Source organism: Danio rerio, chromosome 19, assembly GCF_052040795.2.
Source record: "Danio rerio strain M-AB ecotype USA chromosome 19, GRCz13ab, whole genome shotgun sequence".
NCBI lineage: Eukaryota > Metazoa > Chordata > Actinopteri > Cypriniformes > Danionidae > Danio > Danio rerio.
The window spans coordinates 33,133,032-33,151,337 of NC_141039.2; the positions used below are offsets into that span (position 1 = coordinate 33,133,032).

The window sequence follows — 18,306 nt, forward strand, 5'->3', positions numbered from 1 at the left end:
AATGATGCAGCATGCAGTCACCGAAATGCCAACACAACAGCACTGGTCTGCAAAAGCGTGTCTCCTAGCGCATATTTGCTCTGCAACCGCCGCGGCCGCGTGCCACTTTCTCTGATTCTGTGACAAAGCGGGTTGATTTTTAGCATCTGATGACGCGATGAACAGCTGATGCCGATCACATCAGTGTAATTGTTCGAGTCAAAGGGTTTAATATAATTTTTTTTCGTTTATTATTTAGTATTATTTCATGTACCACTAGAAGTAAGCTCGCGTACCACAGTTTATGAAACACTGTATTATATGAAACCCCTGCGATCACGGACAGGTGTCTGACGTTACAGTATAAATGTTCATATTGATATGATTTCCATGGAATCATGGTCAGGTGTCTAAATAGACATGCACCTAGTAAGTAGTTATCTTTTAAGAGCAATCACTATCTGTTCATTAGCTACTACAATAGGGGTGTTCTAGAGATCTACCTGAGCTTAAACTCTTTTCTCGCCATGCAAACTAGAGGGAGCCCAGGGCTCAGGGATCTTATAAGCTCAGGGCTCTCTTCCGGGACAATATGCCAAACATGCTTTATAATCAATCATCAGCGAAGTTTGAACTCTTGAATATGTTGTTTCCTATTCTGAGTTTAGTTTTCGCTTTTGCACATTATATTTTTAGACACGACGTAAATGTTTTGATTTACACGCATTATTTTTCTATCCGTGACCACAAAACTTGTTGTCTGGAATTTGATAAAATACTGCCCCTACCCACTATTTTCAACTGACGAAACTTACATATACACGTTTGGAAGGCAATTTAGTTTATCAAGTACACATCAGAACAATTTATTGTGCTAATATTGCATTTTTTACTTAAGCATCCCACTCTCCATGTGCACTTATCTGATGAAGAGAAAAATGTGAATTATTTAACTTCACCATATATTTTGTATATCAGACAATGTGTTAAAGTCAAAAGTATACCATCACAAGCGCAACATCTTTCATAAGTGGAATGTTAAGTGTCTGCTGTCATGAAGCAGAAAATCCCTTCATCTCTAAACTCTCTGCTCATTTTAGTTCCATTTTTCAATCTCATTTTATACTCCTCGTTCTGATTCAGGTGTCAGGGGGCTGATCCGCCTGACCCATCTTCCAGAATTCCCTCTTACACAATCACCATTATGGAAGAAAAAAAATATCAGCTGTCATGAGTCATTTTATTACTGCAGTGAAAACGGCTGCACTAAAATCCCAGCAGATATTTTTTGATCATGCTAGCTGACTGTCGGGAGTGTTGACCTCATTCAGCTTCCACTGAAGTAAATTGAGGAGAGATGGAGAACATAATTCTCTCCAGATCGCATTGATCTGCTCATCTCCAACATTCTTCAAGAACTCTGTGTCCATTTATGGTTAACTTAACAACCGAATGAGCTTTATAGCCTGTGCCATGTTCCTTTTTTACCAGCCAAAGTATTAAAACTTAAATTTGTTGTCAACATGTAATGCACTACATTATTTATTACTTTTAGTTATCATACCACCAAATGCTCTTGTAGGTGTTTGTTAATATGTGAAATGTTGGGTCTTTTTTTCTCTAAAATAATTTTTTAAAAACCTGTCATTTACTTGGCAGGATGATTTGCTTCAGGTGAAATCCCTCACAAACAACATGATGAGAGTTATCTGATGTTTGAGAATGTCGTCATGGCAGTTTGTGCTGTTATTTTAAAACAGGGAAGGTAGTTTATCATGGCCATCTATCTTTTCATGTGATTCTCATGCCATGCCTCAACCTTTAGTCCCAGGGTGATACATGTGCTTGTGAAAAGCATATTTCACCATGCAGTGTCACTCAGTCTTAAAACTCTGTTAGAGATAAGTCTTTTCTAGCTTTTCAAGTATGTTCTAAGAAAAACGTGACAGACTGTAAATAAGGGATAGCCTATAAAAAACGTAATGCCCTTTTGTTGCCACAGGCAGATTCTCAAGGGCTGTAAATCTCCAGAGACTTTCATGAAACATGGCAAACACAGAAAGTTTAGGTTGCAACCTAAAGCCTGAACGCACGAGAAAACTATTTAATGTATTGTCAGAAAAAGTGGCTAATTAAAAAAAAAATGTTTATGATTTCATTTGTACAAATGCATACAATTTTTAAAAGGAGGCCTACCTCCAAACTCAGCCATCATTGGGGATGAACATATCATACTAAATGTATTAATAAGATTGTACAAATACATGCAAATTAGCCACTAACGCAAAAAGTTACAAATTATGGTGGGATTGCATTGAACAGGTCACCCCTATTCTTTATGAGATGTGCCATGGGATTTTTAATGACCACAGAGAGTCAGAACATCTCATCTAAAACACGGCACCTACTAACAGCATAGTGTCCCAATCCCTATACTGGGTCATTAGGACTCACACAGACCACCGCTGTTGAGCACCCCTGCTAACCTCACTAACACCACTTCCAACAGCAACCTAGTTTTCCCATGTGATTTCCTATCCACATACTAACCATGAGCAGCCCTGCTTAGCTTCAGTCTTACGCAAGTTGATATGGCTGAGGCCATAAAAGTATATTTTTTAAAACAACCAGCTGTGAGGAGAATCCCAGTATTGCCAGGTTGAAGTTGAAGCTCTTTTTGTCCTTTATTTTATGACAACACTACAGGTTTATTTCTGTCAAAACACTACAGTTTCCAAGCCCTTTACAGCCATAATATGTTCTTGAATGTTTCAATACTAAATCAATAATAGAAAAAACATAAAATCAAAAATATTCATATTTTGTTGTTTGGCAGATCTTGTTTAATGTCAATGATTTTAATTAATTTCTCCCTCCGTTGTTTCTGCATTCACTCATCTTATCAACACATCACTTCACGCTCAAACATTTCCAAATAGCATCTAAAGTCAGCGTGAACGGAAGTTGCTGAGAATTTTATTTCAGTATGTTGATGCACTTCCTACTGACATGGAATATTGAGTAGACGTTGACAAATACTAAAACAAAACAAAAAATCAGTAAATTAATTGTTCACCTACAGAATAACAAAAAAAAAAAAACACTTTATATTCAGATTTCAAACAGACTTTAAGCAGAAGTAGGCCTACTTTATAAGAAAGCAATTCAAATACAAACAAATAAATAATGCATGATATAATTTCAAGAAGAAAAAAATAAAGTATTCTTCATTGATGAAGTACAAATAAAGAACTTTATAGTGCTGGAGCTTTAAGAGTCCACAATAAGACAGAGAGATTCTTAATATAAAATGTAAAAGATTCTGCATTATTTCTTGGTCACTAATCAATAATTCTCACTAGTGATAATGACAATGTGAACTTCTTTGTACATGTCCTCCCTATTTGGTCTCAAATTTTTGAACCTCACTGTTTGTACTTGCTTACACATATTGACGCAGTAAAGCCCTGTAGAGCACTAGTGACCTTTTAGTCCAACACTGAATGTGGAGCAGCATATCAAAATATTTAACTTTCCACAGAACCCCTAGACCATCCTCACTGGTTACATAGAAAGATTTGGAAGGAAGTTATGGATGGAAAACAGGTGAGGTGAAATAGCTTACTATACAATACTATCAAAACAAGACCTATGGTTCACTGGACCAAAGGATGGAACAAATGGTTTAGGGAAACAGTGGGTTGAGTTTTTGTAATTACTCCTCTCACTGGGCAAGTATGCGAACTACAGTACAGCCATGAAATATTTATTTTACTATCTTATTCTCATTCTTTTAGTATATTGTTGGCGTACTGGTGCACTGTAAAAAGTAATTAGTTACTTTAAAGTCAGTAAACCCATTGACTTAACTTTTATAATTATGCACAAAGTTGGTTTACTTAATACAGTGGTCCCTCACCATAACGTGGTTCACCTTTTACAGCCTCTCAGTTTTGTGTTTTTTTTTTTTTTTTGTGCAATTTCACATGCTTACTTTATTTTTTTTTTACAGCACATTGTGTTCTGTGTCCTGATTGGCTGTAGACCATTGTCAATCAACCTCTCCTTGTCTCCTGTACAGTTCAGAAAGCGTTCAGCTTGCCAAACTGGCATTAATAACATAAATCTTCGATTGCTAGCAGTGTGAGTTCCAATAAGGATGCAAAAAGAGTTGTAACTGTCTGCAGCAAGACCATCGTAAAGGGGGTACCGCGCCAAGCAGTACAATGCATTTCAAAATGGTAAACATATCAAGGTTTATATCAGGGTACACACACAGGTGCCACAAGTCAGCAGCTGTCCACAGCACCCAGGTACTACTCAGAACACTGTTCATATTTCTGCCGTGCCATTTATTTATTTAAAATAATTTCATTTAAAAAAACAAGCGAATGTGCATGTCTGGTGTGTGTTACTTCCAACTGTCATGTGCACTGCGCATGAGGTGTGCGAGCTCCTTAAGAATAAAGTATGCTTTTGTTTTGTGGATCACAGTGACTCCAGGATAAAAACATTACGCTGGATGCCAACATTATTCGAACAAAAGCTAAAAATGATGTGCTATAAAACTATTCTTGTTGCTAAGTGTTATTGTTGATTTTGTGTCCTGTGTTGGTGTATAAGTTTTGACTCTTTGTTGTTTATCCATCCGTGTTTCCTCCTCCTATTATTTTGTTTATGGTTTATTTGTTTGTCTGTTTGTCATTCATTCATTTTCTTGTCGGCTTAGTGCCTTCATTAATCCGGGGTCACCACAGCGGAATGGCCCGCCAACTTATCCAGCAAGTTTTTACGCAGCGGATGCCCTTCCAGCCACACACACATTCACACACACACTCACACACTACGGACAATTTAGCCTACCCAATTCACCTAAACTGCATGTCTTTGGACTGTGGGGGAAACCAGAGCACCCGGAGAAAACCCACGCGAAGACAGAGAGAACATGCAAACTCCACACAGAAACGCCAACTGAGCGGAGGTTCGAACCAGCGACCCAACAACCTTTTTGCTGTGAGGCGACAGCACTACCTACTGCGCCACTGCCTCGCCTTGATATTGTGAATATTAAATATTGTACACAGTAAAAGGCAGTAAGGGTTGGACACCACAATTTTCTTTCTGTAAATATTGTCTCCTGTTTTAATAACTAGTTAGGGAGGTAAGGGTAACTTTTGTGTTTTTATTTCTGTTATTTTGTTAAGTTCAGTTAGTTTCATTTGGGTGTTTAGTTAAAGTGTACTTATTTTTCTGTGGGTCCACTCCGAGGTAGTTGGCTTTAAGTTTTTTGGGTGATAACAAAAAAAGACAAATAAAGAGACCCAACAATAAAGGATTTTTTTTTTGTCTGGTGATCTTTTATGTTGCGCCCTTGTCCCTAGAGCAGGGTTGTAACAAATATTTATAAAAAATAAAGCATGTCAAGGGAGGATTGGCATGTCAGATACTAGAGCATTTAATTGGCTATAATTTGATAAGAAACTGAAGTGACGGGAATAAAACCTTTGATCCATTTAGGCAGAAGTGACAAACTACAAGCTTTACATGTTTGTATCAGTTTTATATCTTCTAAACACAAATTTAGCCACTGTTTTGGAGCACAATAGCTTTTAGATATTCAAAAACTAACAATACCGATACTAACATCTAAAAAGACTTAATTTCATAGGATCTTCACGAGCTTGCACCCAATTAAAAAAACTATAAATTGTTGATTTTGTTTAGATCCAGGCCTTACTACAACAGCAAAACATTGCCAAAGTTTGATTTGTGCTGTGATCTCCTCCTTTTACTTTAAGTCAGGGGATAAAATATTGTGTTCCAAATAAGGTCTGAAGTCGGGGATTATTAATAGTACTGTCAGAGAACTTTAACAAATAAAAGTTGATCTAATCAGAGAGAATGAAGCTGTTGGACACTACTTTGAATGGTCATTACCTTGCTCAGTCAGCTCAGCCATCTCTCAACGGTGCTTTATTACCAGCTTAAGCACCTCTGCATTCCTCAGAGGGGGCTCCTTATTATTACCTTGTCTTTCTATAAGACAGAGCTTTAAACATAAATGCATTAATTATTTAGAGAAGATCAGAGATTTTAGTGTGGAAGCAATGTTTGGAAAAGTTACCCATCATCTAACTATTTCTATTAATATCACATACATAAAGAGAATGCAAATACACACGTACGTCACCATTAGAAAAAGGAGGTTATATAGCGCCCCCTTGTGGTTCTACAAGAAACATGGGGATTAAATGTAGGACTTGAAGTAGCCCCCAGACATGTTGACTTCACAGTAGTTGGATCCCATTACGGGTCTATATTTTCCTATACTTGTTTGTCATATGTTTTAGAAGACTTAACATTGTCATTTACATATGGTGACATTAAAAGAATAAGTGATATAAGACATTATGAACACAATGTAAATATTTTTAATTGAACCTTAATGAAACACATTTGACTTCATAGCATTCCTTTTTATTGTTTGCGCAAACTGGCTGATTTAAAAGGCAATTTATGCTAAAAAATATATAGAGAGAGAGTAGAAATTACACTGATTTTTCATGTTTTTATAAATGCATGGCTCGGGACTTCCTGTTTAGCGTCTGCCATGTGAGGTCGGGAGCTCTGCAAACTAATTCTTAAATTTACTAAATACTAGTTACAGCCTAGACCAAGCTTATTGCTGCAGCTGCTAATTTGTTTTGTGGACTATTTCTGAACTCAACGTCTCTATGTAGAAAGCTCCGCGTCAGAAAAAGACTGATTTGATAAACTCTAATGGGTCCACCAAGTTGGCCAAAGACTAAACAAGCATGATTAATGGCGCCTCAATAATGGCAGCGATTAAATCTTTGGAAACTGGAATTCACCAAAAGTTTGACCCGTACGCGGCTGAGTTCGGAAAGAAATGAATGGCTCAAAATGAGGCTTTCATGCATCAATAAAAAAAAACATGTAATACATCAATATCTCTGTATATACTAATGTCACCAGCAAAACAATTATAAAATATTGAAATATTGATTATATAAGATCAATATCAGACCCGTAGCAGTGCGATGTGGCTGTATATCGGCAATAGTGGGAGGCGTTGGTTGCCTTAAGTGTCCCACCAGTGACGATATACAGCCACATTGCCCAGCTACTCGTGTGATATTGTGTTTATAAAACAGTTTGATGGCTTAATCATGTGTATAAAAAAAAAACACAAAGAGTCTCAAAACCCTTTTGTAAGAGGAACTACTTTCTTTTGCCATTCCTTCACATCTGCAGCTGATCTCACAATTGCTCGTTCACAAATGTCACTTTAGAGCTAGTATTTGAATGATTCTCTAGTAATGTCTAAAATGATGACAAAACCGGTGATTTTGCTCACATCTTAAGATTATAAGGCTGAACAGCATGACATGCCATCAGTCTACAGAGATGTCTCCCAGTGTTTCTGGAGATCACAATATTACTAGAGTATAAATACAGCACTACAACATACAAAAAAGAAAGATCGACTTAGAAAGTCATTTACCTGTTTAATAAGGATTTGATTGGCTGTAGTTTGAAATTATGCAGTTTTTCTCTTAGGGCTTATTATGCGGTCTCTGTCGTCATCTTGGGGAAGAACATTGTCAACCGTCTTTCCTCAGTAGGACAAGCTAAGGGCCACCGATGCGCTGTCTCTCATAAAAAAATATTTAAAAATAGGCACTATCTTTATAAATAAACTGCATTTGCAATCTAAACAATTACATTCTCGACTAAAAAAAGCCTCAAAAGTACATTAGTGTATGTTATCCAACAGCAGCAATATTTGTTAAGTGTCCTCTGCTTCTGCTGTATGTGGGTGGAGTAATACACACGGGTGAAGGGTGAAGAGGTGGTACGAGTGCTGTTACTGACAGAATATCGCACAGCTATCAGCCAATCAGATTCAAGAACCAGACAGAACTGTTGTTTAAATTATTATAAAATATATATTATTGTACAATAATTTATATACTAAATAAACTTTGGAAGGAATATTTAAAACAATAATCTTTTATTTAAAAAGCACAGCGCAGCCCCCAAATACTCTAATTTTAAATCTTCAAACATTTATACGTTTTATACATTATTATACATGTTTTGCCTATATGTTAGCAAGATGTTTTTAATTATCTAAAATATGTATTGTTTTAGAACAATCACTTTTTTATATGTATATCTTTCATATGCAAGTACATGTATGTTTTTTAATTCATACACAAACATATCTATTACAGACTTATACGATGGAATGATGTGATCAATTTTATTTTCACAAAGCTTTTTTGAAACAAATTTGAAAATTTTATTTGATTTAGATGCAAAAACTTTTGATCAACGTACGTTGTTTTTTTACTTTACATTTCACATTTGTCATAATATATCTTCGATTAAATATTTAAAGTTATCACATCACCAGTTAACATGTTTGTTGAAACTAGCTGCCTCCCTAACTTAACTAATCTGTAATACATAAATTTAGATCAGACATCTATTTAAAGCAGCTGAGATAATGAGCAGGCATTGGCAGGGAAATTCGGTGCGGTGGACTCTACTAAACAAACACAAGCTACTTATATCTCACTGTCTAAAATGACTTTCTTGGAGCTTTAAATTTCCACTTAATTTTAATTCTGCTTGAGATCCAGGCTTTCAGGTCATTTCTGAATGTAGGTCAGTGCCGTTTAGGAAACCACAAAAAGCAACTTTTCCCCATTGGTTATCGTAGCATGCCAGTCTTGTGCGACTGACCTGCTTGAATTATTACATTTACATTACATTTACATTTAGTCATTTAGCAGACGCTTTTATCCAAAGCGACTTACAAATGAGGACAAGGAAGCAATTTACACAACTAAGAGCAACAATGAATAAGTACTAAAGGCAAGTTTCAGGTCTGTAAAGTCTAAGAAGGGAAGTGTTAGTAGTAGTTTTTTTTATTTTTTTTATTTTTTTTATTTTTTTTTATTTTTTTTTATTTTATTTTATTTTTTTATTTTATTTTTTTTTATTTTTTTTTATATTTATTTTTTTATTTTTTTTATTATTATTTTTTTATTTTTTATTATGCTGTCTCATGCAAACCCTACACTCGCCACCCATTGGACACTGACCTTGATAATTTGTTATAATATGTTTGTTATCTGCTGTCCTATTGGCTCCAGTGTTTAGGTTGCCTCCCAGAGGACCTCATGATTGCTGATTAGCTGGAGTTGGTGCCCGCGCTGTACAAGCTCATATTTCTTCCTCCTTGTGTTTATTAATAAATATAAACAGATTAAACGTTGCCTGGGCGATCTGTGGCATATGTTTAAACTCGGTCAGAGAGGGGCCAGACTACCTCCGTCCTATTTTGAGCTTCAGTTTGGTTACCAGCTCTTCAGTTTGGGTTCATTCCATGGTTATTGTCCTGGAACCTTGTTTTCTGGGTTGAGGTGAGTTGATAAATTTTTATAACAGCTATTTCTCAAAGGTTTTTGATTTCTGAATGTTTACATTGGCAGATTATCGCAGCTCTAGCTATCACTTCCTACTCATTGCAGTGTCTCTGTAGGTTTTCTTTCACACTTTGTTTCTATTCTTGCTGATGGTTTCAAAGTTGGAAAAGCTGGAGGAAACATTTTAATTGAAGTTAATAATCACTTTAAAACAACATATATGATACTAATATGTCTGCATGAGTAAACATGTTGAAGGAATGAGCAGTTGTCCATGTATGATGGAGGTTTTGAGTTCATTAGCACGGCTGGAATGTGCTCTGTCTGTTCCTGCTGCCAGTTTCAGCAGCAGCTGCTCTCTGTGCCCTATCAAGACTAGTGCAAGAAATACCAGCTCAGATCAGAAGATAAAAAATTTGTATAAATAGTTTGTTTTTCAGAAACGTATACAAAACTAATTACACAAAACTAATTACAACCTAAAATCAGAAAAAGTTGGGACAGTATGGAAATGCAAATAAAGGAAAAGTGATTTCTAAATTTACTATGATTTCTATTTCATTGCAGACAATACAACAAACAAAATTTACTGTGTTCCTCATGATTTTTATTGATTTTTTATTTAAATTTTTTTGTGAATAAACATTTATTTTAATTTTGGTTCTTGCAACACATTTTTAAAAAAAAGTTGGAACAGTAAAGCATTTACCACTTTGTAATGTTGCCATTCCTTTTCACAACACTTAAAAGACGTTTAGGGACTGAAGGTGTAATTTTGTCCCATTTTTTCTGCAAACAAGTCTTAAGGTGTGCAACAGTATGGGGACCTGTGCTTCAAAATGTGTCACACATTCTCTATCAGAAACAGGTCGGGACTGCAGGCAGGCTAGTCAAGTACCTGTAACCTCTTCCTCCGCTGCCAGAACTTTATAATGTGTGCAGAATGTGGTGTTACATGGTCTTGTTAAAATATGCATGGGCGTCTCTGGAAAACAAGGCTGCATACAGTGCTCCAAAATCTATATGTACTTTTCCGCATTAATGGTGGCATCACAGAAATTTCATCGCAAAGGTCACTGACACAACCCAATACCAAGAAAAACCCTGGCTTTTGATGGCTGGTAACAATCTGAATTATCATTTTCTTCTTTGATTTAGAGCACATGGCATCTATTTCTCTAAAAAAACTGAAATACTGATTTATCTGACCCCAGTACACGTTTACATTGTGTAATGGTGACTACTAGCCCTACATTGCTCCTGTCGCAATATTTTGTGGAATGTGTTGCATGTCTGAATGACAGGAAAGGATCTATATTTACAAATGAAATTAAGCAGATAAAACATGAAATATTTTGTGTTTATATTGTCTGCAATGAAATACAAGTCAAAGTAAATTTGGAAATCACAAATTTTTTTTTAATTTGCGTTTTCCACACTGTCCCAACCTTTTCTGATTTTGGGTTGTACAAAGAAACAACATAAAATAAAATTATGCACTAAAATAACATTTGGTAACACTTTATTTTGATGGTCCATTTGAATATTAGTAGACTGTCTGCTTAATATTAGTTGATGCTGCTCCTTCAACAGACATTTAACTGACTATAAGAAACTTTGCAAGTACATGTCAACTTACACTAAGTCTAACCCTAACCCCAACCAAACAGTCTACTTATAATCTAAAGAGAATTAGTTGGCATGTAGAAGCTATGTAACTTAAATTCAACAAACTGACCATCAAAAAAAACTGTCCTAACATACTCGAATAGTCCTTTTTGTGTTACTTCTGTAAGGTTCTTATGGCTTTTCCAAAGTTAAATTTAAGCACTTTCCATTTTTCAGAATTTTCAAGCATGGCAGATTACATACATACATATAGATATTTATTAAAATTTCAGAAGGCACAGATAAAAAAAGACAAACAATTCACTCTGCAAGCACTTGCACATACTCAAGAGTTTTCATTTTATGCTAAAGCAAAGATATTTATTTTATTTAAATAGTTAATTATTGTTACCTATAAAGTAAGATAAATTACAACGAAAGAAACACAATTGCATTTCCAAGCAGTTTCATGCACTTTATCAAAAATCTATCCACTTTTCAAAACTTGAAAAACTTATATATTTAAGTTGGAAAACTTAAAACTATAATTCAAGCATTTTCAAGGATTTCCTGCACCCATGAGAATCCTGAAAATTTACATCTCTCGCCCACTTCATGATGTTAATCACAGCTTTTTTGTTCAAATGCTATTCATACTGTTAAGTGTGTTCATGATCAGTCAGCTGTTTGACAAGTTTATGCAGCTGTCCCTCAATGACGCATTAGCTTCAGATTTCCTATCACCATCTTTTGCATTACTCAGAAATAACACAAGGCACACTGTACATGCTCTTAGTCTAAAATGAACTCAATCACCAACCCCAAGAATGCGTTATAAATAGACCTAATCACTAACAACAAGAATGTTGTTAACGCAGATCAATGCTTTGCACTTTGTTACATTAAACAGGTTTCACGTATTGTTCAGCTTGTAGGGCAACACGTAATATGGAGGATCAAGAAATGAACTGTGAGAAAGGAAATGGGGCTCTATCAGAGACGGAGAGAAAGTTTGAACCATTGTTTATTGAAGAAGAAGATGAGGACTATTTTGAAGACTGCATGGAAGAGATCGAGGCTGCTTTAACTCTTCCTGGAGAGTCCCTGCCTTTTTCACAAAAATGCAGAGAAGCTTTGCAAGCTAAGTTTAATGGACTTATGCAACAGATGTTGATGCAGTTGGATGATTTTGAGGCAGCCCATCCAACCATATCTACACCACTGAAATTACTTTCAGAAACAGACAACAAAATGGACAAGAATGGATTTGCAAATGCATTTCAGTTTGTCGAGATGAGCATTCCAGAGAAAGAGCCATCTGTGTTGGTGGTTGAAGATGATCCTGTATACACTTGTGTTGATGTAAGGCCAGAGTTGTCAGCCACCATGGAGATACAACAGCTTAGAGAAGCATTTGAGAGCTGCATTCAGGAGGTGAGCCAGCTGGAGAACAGAAGGGATGAGTTGGTTCAGGAGCTTTTGGAGCTTGAGGAGCCAATGGCCCAAGAGCTAAAAACTGTAAGAGAAAATCTGGGGGAGGAACAAGCCCTTCTGTCCAAGGTCAGACTGGAGAGACAGAGCCTGCAGGAGGAGACTCAAAAGACTAAAAGATGCCTGTTTAGAGCAGCCCGAGACTGTGCACAGAGACACCTAGAGCTTGAATTACAACAGAAAGCAGTGGAGGAGCTCAACCAGGCTCAGGTATTACTGAATAAACCTGACTCTTATTTAAACTGTTACAGAAAACTTGTAGGGTCCTACACAAAATTAGCTAAATTCAAGTGAATCATGACTCTTATTTCAACTATAAGGTGGATTTACTAGTATAGTTTGTAACTTTGCAGCAGAAAAACACCAGACACTATAGCCAGGAATTTATTTGTATCTTTCAGCCCAGGGTGTTCAATTCAGCTCCTCAAGGACAAACAACATGCAGAATTTAGCTCCACCTAGTTCCGATATACTGTACCTGCCTGGTAGTTTCTGGTAAGTCAAGCTAATCAAAACGTTGATAGGTGATATTGGTGTATTTTACTAGAGGCCAACTTTACAGGACAGTGGCTCTCTCGAAACAAGTATGCGCACCTCTGATTCAGAAGTTTCATGTATAAGGATGGGCAACTTCAGTTCTGGAGGGACACTGCCCTGAAGAGTTCAGCACCATCCTAAAAATATTTTACTTATCTTAGAAATTATCTGGAAAATACAGGCATGTTGGAAAGATTGTATTAAGCTTAAACAAACCCAAAAAACAAACAGCACATCCTTCTTTTGGTGAGTCTGAATACTTTTATCAAATTGTTCAGATTAGGGCAGAAGCTAAACCTTGCAGGAAAGTTGCCCCCTAGGAGCAGGTTTGGACACCCTGTTTCATCCCATTTTTTCCATCCCAACCAATGTTTCTTGCCAAATGTGTTAATAAGAGTTGATTACACATGATTGCTTTAATATGGCATAAGTTAAGGTACTCTAACCTTGTATACTCCAAACCTGTGACTCAGGAGGAGTTGAAGACCTTTGCTGATAAGTTGTCTGAGGAAATCTGCACGATTCATTCAGATCACCAAAGCCACCTGCAAGAACTGCAAAAGCAGCAGAGCATTACTCAGGAGTCCAGCAAGAGGAAGACCCGCTCTTATGTGAGTCAAGGGCGGCGAGCCTCTTGTGACCTACAGCAGTACCTGGAGGGCGGGATCAAAGCTCTGGAATTGTTTTATGAGCCCCGTTTAATGTCCCTGCTGAAGAGACGGGAGGTCGCTGTGGAGGCCCTCTGTAAGGCTAAAGAGCAGTGCCAGGAGCTAAAAGCTCAGTTAGGACCACTGAGAGAAGAGGAGCAGAGGCTAAAACTACAAAAAATTTGTCTGGAGGAGAGAATCGGACTAATGGAGAGACAGAGGATTGAAAATGTGGAACAATATCGGGTACATAAATTTCATTAAGTTTTAATGACTGCATGTTTGTATGTTTTAGATGATCTAATGTGTTTTTATTTAGGAGACAATTGACATATTGGAGGAGACACTCAGAGAAATGAAAACTGAGCTCAAGATCCAGATTAAGAAGAGAGAAGAATTGGAAATACTGAAGAACAGCAAGGCCAAGGAGCTGTTACTCTACAGGCAAGAATTTTTTTGTTTCTTAGTTCATACTGCAAAGTAATGTATGTGAAGTTTAAATATAAACTAATTTCTAGAGGATCCCCTGCTTATGACTTACCACAGCTGATCTCTTATTAGCTAGTCATGATGCCTCAATCATATGATTCCTAAGTTACAATAAATAACCATAGTCTTCATTCCACATTTATCTTCGTCAAGAAAGCCTCCTTTCTCCCCCTTTTTTCCTCATAGATTGGGTAGCACGGCGGACCAGTGGTTAGCACTTTTAGCCCGACAACAAGAACACTGCCGGCCCTGCTCCTAGCAGAGATGGTGGGTGTTTCTGTGCGGAGTTTCTATGTTCTCCTCGTGTCCGCATGGGTTTCCCCGGGTTCTCCGGTTTCCTCCCACCATCCAAAGATAGGCATAATACAAAACAGACTAAGCAAAACAGGCACTTTGTCTAGCTCCCTTCCTTCCCAAAGTAGTTTACCTTAGCCACTACAGCCAGGGAGCATTTGAGATGTACCTGAGCACAAGCTTCCCTCTCGCTCTACGAACGGGAGGAAGCCCTGGACTCCAGGATCCCTTAAGCTCAGGGGTCTCTCCCGGGACAGCCTGCCAAACAAGCCTACAATAAATCATCAGCTAAGTGTGAACTCTTGAAGCAATGAATATAACACCATGCGCAAAGTTAGTGACAAAATCCCTATAATGCAATTATGGAATAATAAGCTGCAACAAGATGGTTGTTAGCTCACATTTTGTGCATTCGAATTTAATTAAAGTGTGATACAGTATATTATAGGAATGTATTTAAAATTACACTTAAGTATAGTTGACTTATACCGATAGAAAAGCCCGAGCACATTTTGCCTATAATTGCATTTTAAAAGTACTTAAGATAAAAATGCTTAAAAGAATAATCTAGTATTTTAATTATGTTTGGCAATTTCCACGCAGCAATAACCCAAATAGAACTAGATGTTGAAATGGCTGATTTACAGAAAAATTAAGAGCATTGACTTAGTCATATTGGTTTTTATAAGCCATTACCAGAAGATTTACAGATCCTAATTCTGAGTGACAATTTTTGTGTAGTCCACTGTTTATAGGAAATTACTCCAAGCTTACTTAAAGTAGTTAACGTAGGACACAGTGAGTTTAACATGTTATGCTGATAATTAATCTTTAAAGAGACTCTAGAGATAAAGCTTGCATGTTCATTTCCCCATATTAAAAGAGAATCATTCACGCTCGAGTATGTCAAGATCATAACATTCAATCACACCGAGAAAGAATACAAGGACTTCATGTGTAAAGTCTACTCCACACAAGTTCACTTCACAATTAGGTATACCACTAATTTACAAATTTGCACCTCTCTTATTTTCCAGAGAGAGTGTAGAGGAGCCCTGCAAGCAAGACAACAGTGTCGTGGTGGAGAAAACCTAATGAACCAATGTTTGTTTCATTGAAATCTTTTTTTTTTATGTAAAATGCTTTTGATTTAGTTTTCGTAGTTAAAGCTAAACTGCCTGTCTTCTCTATCATTGAAGTCACCAAAACAATAACTACAATATACTGCAAACACACATCAATGCAATCTGCAAAGATGAAATCAGATTCTATCAAGCACTCTAAACACCAGGACCAAGTATGTTAGAGATCCAGATCTTTATCTGACAAGTTACACAACTAAGATTGTTCTTAAAACAGTTTTTGTCAGTTGTGTTTAAGCGAGAATAAAGCTCTTATATCCAGAGGTGCCAGTGAATTAAAATGTTTCTTTTATGAGTAAGTGAAGAGGGCAAAACAAAGACTTAAATGGGCACTGTAAGAGAGCTTTCTAAACATACCGACAGCATAATGGTGAGGACATTTACTACTAAGTGCAAAGAGAAGATTAATGAAGTGTTTTGTTTATTTAATGTGTCCTGTTAATATGATTTGAGATAAACATGTAAGAATTAGAATTTATGTTTATGTGAATTGTTCTTACTTGCAGATAGAGTTCAATTACACAAACTCTGTCAAAATGACAAGGGGCATGTTTTTGTAAGATTGCATAAGAGGTTATTTTAAGAAATTTTGCAGTACTTTTGAATCATTTAATCTGAATTATTACAAAAAAATAAAGGGAATTTTGTTGAGGAATAATGTCTTGAGTTCTTTTGTTTACTCTCATGTGTGAAACATATTAATTAAAATATTTTATGGGATTTTATTTAAGGAACTCTAACTTTTTTTTAAAATAGGCTCATTTTACAACCTTGAGTTGAACAACAGTTGAGTTTTATTACTGTTGAATGATTGAACCAATCTCCAGGTCTGGCGGGAGCCCTTTAACTTGGTTTACCTTAGCATAGATCATTTAATTAAATTAGACCATTAGCAACTCACACATAAATGCATAATATCATTGCTCCTGCTGCAGTCATAGTACAGAAGCAACATTCCTTGATTGATATGCCAGAAATAAAGTATAGTTCTTAGCCATGTCAGCCAAGAAAATAGCAACTTTTCATTTTCCATCAGTCCTATAACACAATGTAAATACAGAAGAGTCCGGCTTTAAATTGAAAAAAATATTAAAACACTTTTTACATTGTTTTGTACAGGATTCCAATTCAATTATTTATGCTAAACTTAAGCTAAAGGTGCTCTTGTCAGATTCAAAAATAGTAATGCTCAACTGTTCAATATGAGCCTATTTTTAAGAAATGGAGCGTTCTTTTAAAAGTAAAAATGACAGTGGTAGTGTCAAGATCTGCATTTTACAGTAGTTTATATTTAATAGAAACATCCATGTCAAATGGTCAAAATTTCTTCTGGGCACTTACCAAAGATTGGGAATAGCCAGTCCAGGACAGGTGAATGGAGGGGAATGGAGGGAGGAAGAGTGTTGTGATGGGTCTAGTCTCCTCTTTAGATGTCAGAGCCACAAGGGAAACACTCCAGAAGCTTCAAAATCATCATCTGGTTGGATGAGTTGTATTTCTGAAAGGTGAGCAACATTATTTTACTGGTCTGCCTGGAAATAAAAACATTGTCATGGCAAATACTCTCATGGACGAAGAAAGCTGTGTATACAACAATGAGAACTAGCTAAACGCTGATTGTCTATAGTATGTGAAGTTCACTACATTGACAAGTAAAGATGACATTGAATAAATCATTTAATGGGCTATATTAGGGACATCTTCTTTGCATTTTCACAGCCCTCAACATGACGCTAAACAAAACTGTGTCTGGTTGCTTTACATGTCAGTTGAATGACTTTTTGGGCAGTCCCTGTGAAATGAAGGTTGAACTCATTCTGAAGGTTTGGTTCCAATGAGTCACACGTCCCAAAAATGGACAGTTTTATCTCACCCCGTCTATATTTGCCTGCAGAATAGGCCATAAACTCCACCCTCCCTACTTAAACACATGGAAGGTTAGCAAAAAAATATATATATAAATTATACCTGAGACAAGATGGCGTCCATTATTATATGCTGTTTTCATCATGCTGATTTATAGTTAATTAGTTGCTGTTACCGTTTAGGTACAATGGTTTTACAGGTGCATGTACCTTTTGACTAGTGTAATGTTGGTTCTTTAAATTGTACAAACTTCTGTTCTTGGTCAATTATATGACTTCGTAGAAAGCAATCATTCCTGCTGCGCTAAGACACAGCTTGGACATTTTGGCTTCGTTTTCCAATGAGAAGGGAGTCGTGTCGTTTTAAGTCCGTTAAATTTTGTAGTCCGACCAGTGGTCGCTGCTGTTTATACACTTAAGCACGATTACCTTAATGTCTAATAGTTCAATTTACCTGCTGGGAACATTTTAAGTTAGCGATGAATGTTCATTTTAATATTCAAAAACCAAACCTTTACCTTACACTTTATACTGAATAAAAAATGGTAAAGACCTTTTAACGAATTAAAATATCTTACCTGAAAAACGCGCGCCATTCTCACCGGCCTGTGCACGTGACACTGTTGCAGTAAAGCACGTAACACCAATCACACAGGTAAACCCGCCCCAAACATGTAATTGGCAAAAAGTTGCCCTCAACCTACCCGGTTTGCTAACAACGCTTGTTCCTAATTTAAGTCTTGCGCATCTTAATTCTAGAATTCATGATTTATGTGGGGAGAAAAATAATAATAAT

At 36.5% G+C, this 18,306-nt stretch overlaps 2 protein-coding genes across 7 annotated transcripts in view; one reads left to right on the plus strand and one right to left on the minus strand.

Moving 5' to 3' along the window:
• nhsl3 (NHS like 3) overlaps positions 1-18,162 on the minus strand; it is a 103,553-nt gene extending 85,391 nt beyond the window's left edge. For 2 of the 3 annotated variants that reach the window (NM_001443926.1, NM_001443925.1), the window contains exons 1-2: positions 18,089-18,162; positions 16,987-17,143 (exon numbers count right to left, since the gene is read on the minus strand). The gene's annotated coding sequence lies outside the window, so the exon portion shown is untranslated. The remainder of the gene's footprint in view (positions 1-16,986; positions 17,144-18,088) is intronic. The other variant, XM_087293775.1, reaches the window with a different exon arrangement.
• sync (syncoilin, intermediate filament protein) lies at positions 9,104-16,303 on the plus strand. 4 transcript variants are annotated; one of them, XM_087295848.1, is made up of 6 exons: positions 9,146-9,434; positions 11,974-12,746; positions 13,547-13,966; positions 14,040-14,164; positions 14,396-14,476; positions 15,541-16,303. In XM_087295848.1, the coding sequence occupies exons 2-5, from the start codon at positions 11,994-11,996 to the stop codon at positions 14,466-14,468; spliced, it is 1,371 nt and encodes a 456-aa protein (XP_087151974.1). In that variant the 5' UTR covers positions 9,146-9,434; positions 11,974-11,993; the 3' UTR covers positions 14,469-14,476; positions 15,541-16,303. The 4 variants fall into 4 exon arrangements, with proteins under 4 accessions (XP_087151976.1, XP_087151974.1, XP_087151977.1 ...); XM_087295849.1 differs by having other exon boundaries at positions 9,201-9,434; positions 11,956-12,746; XM_087295850.1 differs by lacking the exon at positions 14,396-14,476 and having other exon boundaries at positions 9,104-9,434.
• Positions 18,163-18,306: the final 144 nt, after the last annotated feature.